Source organism: Sceloporus occidentalis, unplaced genomic scaffold (assembly GCF_023333645.1).
Source record: "Sceloporus occidentalis isolate IW3139 unplaced genomic scaffold, rSceOcc1.0.p SCAF_176, whole genome shotgun sequence".
Taxonomy (NCBI): Eukaryota; Metazoa; Chordata; class Lepidosauria; order Squamata; family Phrynosomatidae; genus Sceloporus; species Sceloporus occidentalis.
This window is the reverse complement of record NW_028317156.1, coordinates 120,100-130,556: the sequence shown is the minus strand read 5'-3', so window position 1 is coordinate 130,556 and position 10,457 is coordinate 120,100. Positions and strand designations below refer to the sequence as shown.

General features: G+C 48.7%; 2 protein-coding genes and 1 pseudogene across 2 annotated transcripts; 2 read left to right on the top strand and 1 right to left on the bottom strand.

The window, feature by feature from the left end:
* The first annotated feature begins 2,060 nt into the window (after positions 1 to 2,060).
* Positions 2,061 to 2,661, top strand: LOC149278916 (histone H1.01-like; annotated as a pseudogene).
* A 486-nt stretch (positions 2,662 to 3,147) lies between these two features.
* Positions 3,148 to 3,558, bottom strand: LOC149278915 (histone H3-like). Its single transcript, XM_089501570.1, has one exon. The coding sequence runs from the start codon at positions 3,556 to 3,558 to the stop codon at positions 3,148 to 3,150; it is 411 nt and encodes a 136-aa protein (XP_089357696.1).
* Positions 3,559 to 6,375: 2,817 nt separating this feature from the next.
* LOC149278914 (histone H4) lies at positions 6,376 to 6,687 on the top strand. The gene has a single exon (XM_089501566.1). It carries the CDS (start codon positions 6,376 to 6,378, stop codon positions 6,685 to 6,687), a length of 312 nt encoding a protein of 103 aa, XP_089357692.1.
* The last annotated feature ends 3,770 nt before the right edge of the window (positions 6,688 to 10,457 follow it).

Here is a 10,457-nt window from a genome sequence, read left to right as displayed (position 1 = left end):
CAGGAAGCTGTGGGAGAGTGGCCCCCACGTGGCAGTCAATCATCCGAGTCGCAGTCAGGGAGCTGTGTGAGCTTTCTCAATCCGCACGGAGAAGCGTCCCCTCCTGTTACGTGACAATTAAAGGAACGTTCGGCACCCTCTCCTCGCCGGCATTCATTTATCACAACACCAAGTCAATGAACGCCTGGACAGCTGCCAAACCGCAACCAATCAATACCCCGGGACTGCTGCCAAACCGCAACAAGAACACCGGGACTGCTGCCAAACCGCAACAAGAACACCGGGACTGCTGCCAAACCGCAACAAGAACACCGGGACTGCTGCCAAAACCATCAAAGTATTCAACAAGAACAACAAGAAACTAAATACCTCGGACTCGGCTCCCTATTCAAGGCAGGAATCCATTTAAAATGTTACTTAAAAAATATATTAAAAATTTAATTTCACGTCCATCCGCTCTCTCCCTCCTCCAACTTTTTCTTGCCTTGAGCAGATCTGGGATCTCCAGAAGACACAAGAAAGGAAGGGGTTGATCCAAACAGACACTCGGGGGAGGGGCTAGGAGAATGAGAGAGGTAGTAGACGGCTAGATAGTCCCCCCCCCTGTCTCTGTATCTGCCTCTGCTGAAGAGGAAGCCCCGCCCTCTTAAGTAAGTCTGGTGCCGGCTCCCCCTGTCACAAAAATACAGGCTTCGAAGGGCTGATTACAGGGCGGAGGGGGGGGGCACGCTAGTCCTTGTCAACTCTGCTGCTCTGGGCCCCCAATATTAACGTATAGTCATAAGTCAGTCTGTGTGTTACTATACAGAGGTCAGGGGGTTTTGTATAGAAGTCAGGCTGTGTGTTATTATACAGAGGTCAGTCTATATGATCATAGATGTAAAGCTGTGTTTTACAGAGTTCACACACACACACAAACAATTCACAAGGATCTTTCCTGTTATTTCCCCTTTCTAGTTCTATACACACGCACTCACGTTAAAGAAATAGTATATACATCATTAATACACAGTGGTGCATGCACACAAACACATTCTCACGCATAACCCTTTCCTCACTGACGTATGCTCACGCGCTAATACACACAAACACTCTCGCACATAAAACGTCCTGATAAGACAAAACCTAATCTTAATAATTACTTTTATTATTTTGAATAATAAATAAATCCTATAAGTCCTAAGACCGGCAGGCAGCCATGCACTAGCAGTAGAAATACAATTTATTTTAAATTATTTAATTGATTATTATTAGTTAAAAATATTCATAATTTTTAATGTTATTCTTTAATGTATAAATATTAGGCTATTCTTAATATAATAATTAATAATAATTAATGATTGGGTTATATAAATTTAAGATTAAGCTTAAGGGTAAATTAATCTTTAATAGGTGATATCAGGGCCGGCCCAAGGCAAAATGCCGCCTGGGGCGAATTTTAAAATGCCGCCCCCCCCCCCCCTTATCTACCCTTCCTCTCCCTCCGTCCCTGCTGCCCCCCCCCATTATCTACCCCCCCCCCCCATATTATCTATCCTCCCCCTATTATCTACCCTTCCTCCCCCCCCTTGTACTTACCTTTCAGCAGTCCTGCGGCGAGTCTCCCTGTTCGGTCTCGGTGCCGGCTTGTAATGCTGAGCGCCGGAAATCTTCCGGCACTCAGCATTACAAGGCGGCACCGAGACCGAACAGGGAGACTCGCCGCAGAGGAGAGAGAGAGCCCCTTTCTCTCTCTTTTCGCTTTGTTTTTTTTGGGGGGGGTGGGGGCTGCACGGTGTAGGAAATTTAACTTCTTTGAATTAGAAGTGTGATGAGACGTTTACGCGCAAACGGTAAGTATATTTTCCTTTCAACCTCCCCCTGAATGCAAATCCAGCGATGCCCCAGCGATCGGCAGCATGGGGAGGTTTCAGAAACGGCGTCCAATCATAGACTCGCAGGCTACTGCTCATGAACCAATGAATGTGCGGCAGCTCGTCTATAAAAGCCAAACTTCTGGCGGTTTAACCCAGTGTTTACGTGCGATTTCAACTCTTTCGTGGCGGGATCCAGGCATTGAGATGGCCGAGACAGCTCCTTCCCCGGTGCCTCCGCCGGCAGAAACCTCTGCCAAGAAGAAACAGCCGAAGAAGCCGGCAGCTGCAAAAAGCCGTCCTGTGAAGTCCGGTCCCAGTGTCTCCGAGCTTATTGTGAAAACAGTCTCTGCGTCCAAGGAGCGCAGCGGAGTGTCTCTCGCAGCTCTTAAAAAAGCACTCGCTGCTGGTGGCTATGACGTAGAAAAGAATAACAGCCGCCTGAGCTCGCTCTCAAGGGTCTGGTGTCTAAAGAGACCCTGATCCAGCTGAAAGGCAGCGGTGCCTCTGGCTCTTTCAAGCTGAACAAGAAGCAGCCGGAGAGCAGAGAGAAGACATCAAAGAAGAAGGAAACTCCCGTAAAGCCTAAAAAAGTAGCCCCTAAGAAGGTTGTGAAGTTGCCCAAGAAAGCCCTTGCAGGAGTGAAGAAAAGCCCGAAAAAGATAAAGAAACCGTCGCCAAGAGTCCTAAGAAGCCTAAGGTTAAGGCGAAGAAAGCTGTCAAGAGCCCAGCTAAAAAAATCACAAAGCCCAAGGCAGTCAAAAGCCCCGCAAAGCCCAAGGCTAAAAAGGCAGCCCCCAAAAAGTGAGAAGGGGGGTGTGGCTTTTGGAGCGCCTCTGGTGTGTGCTTTCCCACTTAGTTCTTCACATAAAAGTTTCTTTTCAGAACCATCATATCCTCCGAAAAAGATTTAAAAAAAGCGTTTAATCACCCGGCCGCGGCTATGTGGGCTATGTGGGCCACCCGCTGAAAGCCTAGCCCCATACTTGTGTGTTAAGCGTGGATTGACATATTCGGACAGCGGTCTCGCTCGGAGCCCTGTCCGTAACAGAATAGAGATAAGGGGCGGGCTTAAAGATTGTGCTTTGTCGCTACTCGGCCGCTCAACGGCTCGCTCGGTAATGGGATAATGGTGTGAGATGTTTCAAGCTTGGCCGCGAGCAACAGGGTTCATTTTGTGCATGCGAAGGGAAACACAAAACACAAGCTCGTTTGAATGACAATGTGGTGGCTCTTAAAAGAGCCTTTGTGGGAGGGTGAGGGGGGAAACAGCGTTCCCCCACACCACATTTACTTACGCACGTTCACCTCTGATCCTGCGAGCCAGCTGAATGTCTTTTGGCATGATAGTAACCCGCTTAGCGTGAATAGCGCACAAGTTGGTGTCTTCGAAAAGCCCCACCAGGTAAGCCTCGCTGGCTTCCTGGAGGGCCATGACAGCAGAACTCTGGAAACGTAGATCGGTCTTGAAGTCTTGAGCAATCTCACGGACTGGCCGCTGGAAAGGCAGTTTTCGGATAAGCAGCTCCGTAGACTTCTGGTAACGGCGGATTTCCCTAAGAGCTACGGTGCCCGGGCGGTAGCGATGTGGCTTTTTCACGCCCCCGGTAGCTGGAGCGCTTTTCCTCGCAGCTTTGGTCGCCAGCTGCTTCCGGGGAGCCTTTCCTCCAGTGGACTTACGGGCTGTCTGCTTGGTGCGAGCCATGCTGCTGCGTGCCGATCTGATTCACCGACGGATACAACGTAACTGTAACGACTCTGTGGTAGTGATGTCCGGATCATAAACGAATCGTTCATTTGATCCGGTTCTTTTTAGTGATCCGGATGAATCGGTTCACTAGACTGAACGATTCATTTGTAGCGGTTCAGTCTGTTAATCATGCAGCTGTAACCTGATCCTAGAGCTGTGAGTCATCTGCAGAGCACTCAGACCCAGACTCTGGGGTCAGGTTACAGCTCATTAATTCACACAGGAACGATGACTCATAGAGTCAGAGAGTCGTTCAAAGAGTCGAATGATCCGAAGAGTCGAATGATCCGAAGAGTCGAATGATCCGAAGAGTCGAATGATTCGAAGAGTCGAATGATTCGAATCTTACAGGGATCCGGATCTTACAAGGATCCGGATCTTACAAGGATCCGAATCTTACAGAGATTCGAATCATTCAGAGAATATTACTGATACCATACTTTTATAAATAAATACATTAATAATGTTCACACTGCCCCCAGGATTTAGATTCCCCTGACTTGGCCCCCCTTTACCTATAACTGCACCTACAGTTAACTTTATTAAATTAATTAAATTAACCCTCAGTCATCAGCATAAAATTAACCCTTATACCCCATCAACCATAACTGCCCCTGAAATTAACCGTAAAGATCCCATTAACCATAACGGCCCCTGAAATTAACCCTAAAGACCCCATTAACCATAACGGCCCCTGAAATTAACCCTAAATACTCCATTAACCATAACTGCCCCTAAATTAATTGCATGTACTCCAGATAAATTACCAAATAAATTGGTATGGTTGATGGGGTCTGTGACGGGACCGACCTGTACCCCGACTGGGTACGCCCGCCGAACGTTGCTTCCTTCGCCCCATGGCCACCGGGGCACCAGAGACTAACCCCTTCTCTGTCTGTGGCTAGCCGAAACTGAGCTACACAGGGTGGCTATCGTCCTGAAAAGGACAATACGCGATCATAGCAGAGAACACAGCTCTTCAGGAACCTCGGCCGTACTGTAGTATACCGAAGTATAGCAATACAGCACCCTACCGCCCTAATAAGGGCAGCACCGAGGCTTACCTCAATAACAAGACAGGACTCGTAGTGAGGTAAAACAGGAACTCCCTTTATTTGGGAACACAGGGGCATTTAAACAGTACAAGGGATTGAGTTACGTCCAATAGACACACAAGGGAATTGCGTCCAATAGACACAAGGGAATTGCGTCCAATAGACACAAGGGAATTACATCCTGCCCTCCTTTGCATATGACTGAGCATTAGCCCTCAGCCCAGTAGGGGGTCTCTACTGTAGTCTGTGTAAGGAGGGAGGGGCAGGACATGTGGCACCTGGACAGGGTAGCAAACAAGGGGAACAAAAGCACACACCATAATTACAACATATACTGGGAAATGCAGGTATTACAAACAATAATTATTACAGACGGTACCGATTAACCCGGGGCCGTCACAGGGTCTTTAGTGTTATTTAGGGGCAGTTATGCTTAATGGGGTGTTTAGGGATAATTTAGGGGCAGTTATGCTTAATGGGGTGTTTAGGGTTAATTTGGGGGCAGTTATGCTTAACGGGGTGTTTAGGGTTAATTTAGGGGCAGTTATGCTTAATGGGGTGTTTTGGGTTAATTTGGGGGCAGTTATGGTTAATGGGGTGTTAAGGGTTAATTTTAGGGGCAGTCATGGTTGATGGGGTGTTTAGGGTTAATTTAATGGTGAGGGTTAATTTAATTAATTTAATAAAGTTAGCTTAAGGTGCAGTTGCAGGTAAAGGGGAATGTAAATCCTGGGGGCAGTGATTATTAATGTATTATTTATAACAGTATGGTGATATTCTCTGAATGATTAGAATGCCAATGAAGGCAGAGAGTCGTTCAAAGATCCGGATCTTACAATGATCCGGATCTTACAGTGATCCGGATCACTGTAAGATTCGAATCTTTGAACGACTCTCTGCCTTCATTGACATCACTGGAGGCAGGGGGGAGGATTCATAATGAAAGGGGCGGGGCCAATCGTTAGTGTGCCTGCACGGAGTTACTGGAAAACAGTAACTCCGTGCAGGCACACTGAGTGATCCGAAGATTCGGATCATGAATCGGATCATTTCAGTGAAAGAATCGAAATTATCCGATTCACTTTACTGATCCGAACTTCCCATCACTACTCCGTGGCCAACTCAAGCCCTTTATAGAGTAGCGGTAAATGTGATTGGATACGCTTAATCACGCCCCTCTTTTTCATAGGCTAGGACGAGGGTTTGAAAAAGCCAGCCTTTGATCAAGAGACTTCGGTGTGGAGAGTTTTTTTATTTTATTTTATTAAATGCTCGAATCGTTCATTTATTCGTTAGCTGTGGTTCTTTTTTTGTTAATTTATTTGATCTCCTTTCTTTTGGTCAGCCTCCTACCTAGTAAACCTGTGTACTGGCTGACCGTTAACAGCGATACGGCGAAAGCTAAAAGCCGGCCTTTATCTTGGTCTCCGTTTGGCGTTTATTTACAGCGATATGCTGCCACCTAGTGGTAAATGAGGGATCGTCGAAAGCGATCTCCCGCGGGCGGGCTTTTGATATTCCTAAATAGCCAATCGGTGTCTGAGGCACGCTTGGAAGCTTCTCCAGCCAACCAACGAGAAGCATATATGAAAAAAAGCACCGCCCCCTTGAGGCAGAATGGTGCAGTTCCCCATCAGGTCCGTCCAGTACGCATAAAAGAAAGCGGGCCGGCCGTAGGCGAGTATTGTGCTGTGGAACTCGTGGAGTAAGCGTGATCATGTCTGGCCGTGGCAAAGGAGGTAAGGGACTCGGGAAAGGTGGCGCAAAGAGGCACAGGAAGGTGCTTCGGGATAACATCCAGGGTATCACCAAGCCTGCTATCCGCCGTTTGGCTCGCAGAGGAGGTGTAAAGCGTATCTCTGGGCTGATCTATGAGGAGACTCGCGGTGTGCTCAAAGTGTTTTTGGAGAATGTGATTCGTGACGCAGTCACTTATACTGAGCATGCCAAGAGGAAAACCGTTACCGCTATGGACGTGGTGTATGCCTTGAAACGCCAAGGCCGTACTCTGTACGGTTTCGGAGGTTAAGCTTGTTGACTCGTCACCCTTAAACACCCAACGGCTCTTTTCAGAGCCACCCACACACTCTCTTAGGCTATGATCATGTTGTCCCCGTGTCGGCCCGCGTTTTTCTATGCACACCTTGAAATAACCAGCTTAACAGTGGCTGGGTCTGGCTATAGATTGAGCTACTGGCAGGATCGCAGTGCTGGGAGTTGGGCCCGTTTGCAGAACATGTGCTGGGATCAGTAGCTGGTGTCCTCCAAAGGCTGGCTTGAATGGGGGCCGGCCCGGGGTTAGTAGGTTCCGTCTGGTGTGTGGTTATCTTAATTCTGTATGTCCCAGTATGTGTGTGATTTTGATTATGCCTTTGTCGTCCCCTCATGTCTTATCCTGTCCGTGTGCCACATGTCCTACCCACGACACTACCGAGTCATGTCTTAGTCAATAGCCCCACGATGTAGCTCAGCTTCGGCTAGCCGCAGTGGTAAAGCAGCCCCTTCTCTCTGCAACGCTGGTTCGGTATGGCGGTGAAGGGGTTAATCTTGAAGTAGGGCAGAAGGTCCTAGCGCTTAAACCATCCCGTCAGGATAAGCTGCAGGTGGTGTGGCAGGGATCGTATCGGGTGGTGAAGCAACTGTGCAACACCACCTACATGGTAGCTGTGACGAGACCGACCTGTACCCCGACTGGGTACTCCCGCCAAACGTTGCTTCCTCTTGCCGGGACACCAACAATTAACCCCTTCAGCGCCAGGCAGAACCAGCGTTGTAGATAGAAGGGTGGGCTTCGCTGCACCGGAGCTACCTTGGCGCTGTGGCTAGCCGAAGCTTAGCTACACAGCGTGGTTATTGTCCTGAAAAGGACAATACAGGATCATATCAGCCCACCCCAAGCATCAGGCAACACTCATGTTGAGGTGAAAACAGGAACTCCCTTTATTTGGGAACACAAGGGTATTTAAACAGTACAAGGGATTGAGTTACGTCCAATAGACACACAAGGGAATTGCGTCCAATAGACACAAGGGAATTGCATCCAATAGACACAAGGGAATTACATCCTGCCCTCCTTTGCATATGACTGAGTATTAGCACTCAGCCCAGTAGGGGGTGTCTACTGTAGTCTGTGTAAGGAGGGAGGGGGCAGGACATGTGGTACCTGGACAGGGTAGCAAACAAGGGGAACAAAAGCACACACCATAATTACAACATATACCGGGAAATGCAGGTATCACAAACAAGAACTATCACAGACGGTACCGATTAACCCGGGGCCGTCACAACGGCCTACCCAAATCAGTACCCAGTAACAAATTAGTAGGAATGTTATTCGATACCCCCACATCTCTTACATCCTTCCCTGCTCCCCAATCCAAAAATACTCGTGCTATTGGCACTGCAGGACCTACTCCCCCAATTCATCTCACTGATAAGGTCTTGCCATGGATAAAGTCCTCGGAGCTCACTAGCTCTGGACGCACAAGAGTCACTTCTGCCGCCTTGTCGCTGAGCCCCACAGTTACCTTGTTTCCCACAGTGACAGGTTGCATATTCACATTGGGGGTGTTCTCAGTGCTGGAGACAAACAACACCGAAGATGGTGATTGTGACGGGACCGACCTGTACCCCGACTGGGTACGCCCGCCGAACGTTGCTTCCTTCGCCCCATGGCCACCGGGGCACCAGAGACTAACCCCTTCGCTGTCTGTGGCTAGCCGAAACTGAGCTACACAGGGTGGCTATCGTCCTGAAAAGGACAATACGCGATCATAGCAGAGAACACAGCTCTTCAGGAACCTCGGCCGTACTGTAGTATACCGAAGTATAGCAATACAGCACCCTACCGCCCTAATAAGGGCAGCACCGAGGCTTACCTCAATAACAAGACAGGACTCGTAGTGAGGTAAAACAGGAACTCTCTTTATTTGGGAACACAGGGGCATTTAAACAGTACAAGGGATTGAGTTACGTCCAATAGACACACAAGGGAATTGCGTCCAATAGACACAAGGGAATTGCGTCCAATAGACACAAGGGAATTACATCCTGCCCTCCTTTGCATATGACTGCGTATTAGCACTCAGCCCAGTAGGGGGTCTCTACTGTAGTCTGTGTGAGGGGGGGAGGGGGCAGGACATGTGGCACCTGGACAGGGTAGCAAACAAGGGGAACAAAAGCACACACCATAATCACAACATATACTGGGAAATGCAGGTATCACAAACAATAATTATTACAGACGGTACCGATTAACCCGGGGCCGTCACAGTGATTGTGACGGAAGCCTCCATCACTGGGACCACTGGAGAAGCCTGACTGCCAGCCTCCTCCCTATTGACTATGGGCCCTGGGTTTGTAAAGGCTTCTGTGGCTACCCCCAGCAGTATCATCTCATCACTGGCTGAGGGGATTATCTCCGGCAGACAGCCAGGATCTGCCACCAGGGAGTGACCACCATTCTTTCAGTTTAATGTTGTATAAATCAGTCTCCCCCCTATTGTATTGTTAATCTCGTTACTGCCCCTGCTGTCTCTGGGAGGCAGATTAAGGGGGCGGTTTGTGTCCCAATATCTTGTTTTATGTAAATGTGTGTTTTGCTGGATATATCCAGCCCTGTGTGTCCAACATATATCAGTCTTCGTTTTTGGTTTTACCCTACACTGAGTTTTGGCTAGTGACTGGGGAACCGGGGAAAGTGTGGTGTCCCAGGCTAAGGGAGCACAAGACAGCGGAGGTAGTCGGTCGGACTAGCCAGCTCCGTGACAGTGATCCTGAGGGGTGATCCGCTCCTGTGGATGGTGTAGGCTTTCTTTTCTCCGGGCAAGTAGCACTAATGTGCCCCACTTTTTTACAAATAAACCACCTGCAACTATCCCCAATGCGTAGAAATGGCAGAAGATGCTACAGTAGGCTTGGTTATGGGGAGCTGTGGTGCAGTGGTCTTCCAGCTGGATGCTCCCTTAGTAATACCAACAAGTGCAGTGTAGCTCTCGGTGGAACGCTTCTGCAAAGTCCGGAATTTCTTTCGGTACGCCTCAGGAGTAAGGTTGTACCGTTTCTGCAGTGCAGCCTTAATTGCCTCACAGTCCTGGTCAAATTCTGCTGGTAGCTCTGCAAATGCTTCCAGTGCAGGCCCTCTGAGACCAGGGGTGAGGTACTTTGCCCACTGGTCCTTTGGTAATGGTACTGCCTGCAAACCTTTTCAAAACTGCGCAGGAAAACATACAGATCCCCATCTTTGTCCAAAGTTGGGAAATTCTCTGCAAGTGGTTTGGGTGCAGAAAAGTCTTTCAAACCAACACTGATAGGCGAGGCACTTAACCTCTCCAACTCTGCCAGTTTTAGTTCATGCTCTCTTGCCGCCTGGCGCTCTGCAGCCTCCTGATATTTAAGGATGAGCTGAAGTCTTAGGTCCACGTATTTGAAAACAGTTTGTAGATAAGAGTCCAAGGGATCTCCAGATCTCGTAGCGTCACTGACATCAGCTGCAGGTATCACTTTGTGCTGCTTGTTGTATGTCATAGTCCACCAATGCTTGTACTTGCTCCTCTTTAGTTTTTCCCCAGCAGGGAATCAATCTCTCACGGCAAAGATGGTCTAGTGCTGCCTTGGACTCCGCTTGGTACTCTATTTCAAACCGGCCCAAACAAGTGATAGCAAAAAAGAAAAACAGAGAAAAGGGGGGGGCTGTTGAGGTGTAAATATACTAAGTGTTGCACAGATTGCTGCCGACTACGCCAATTGTTGTGAATCCTGCCTGTGACGGGACCGACCTGTACCCCGACTGGGTACGCC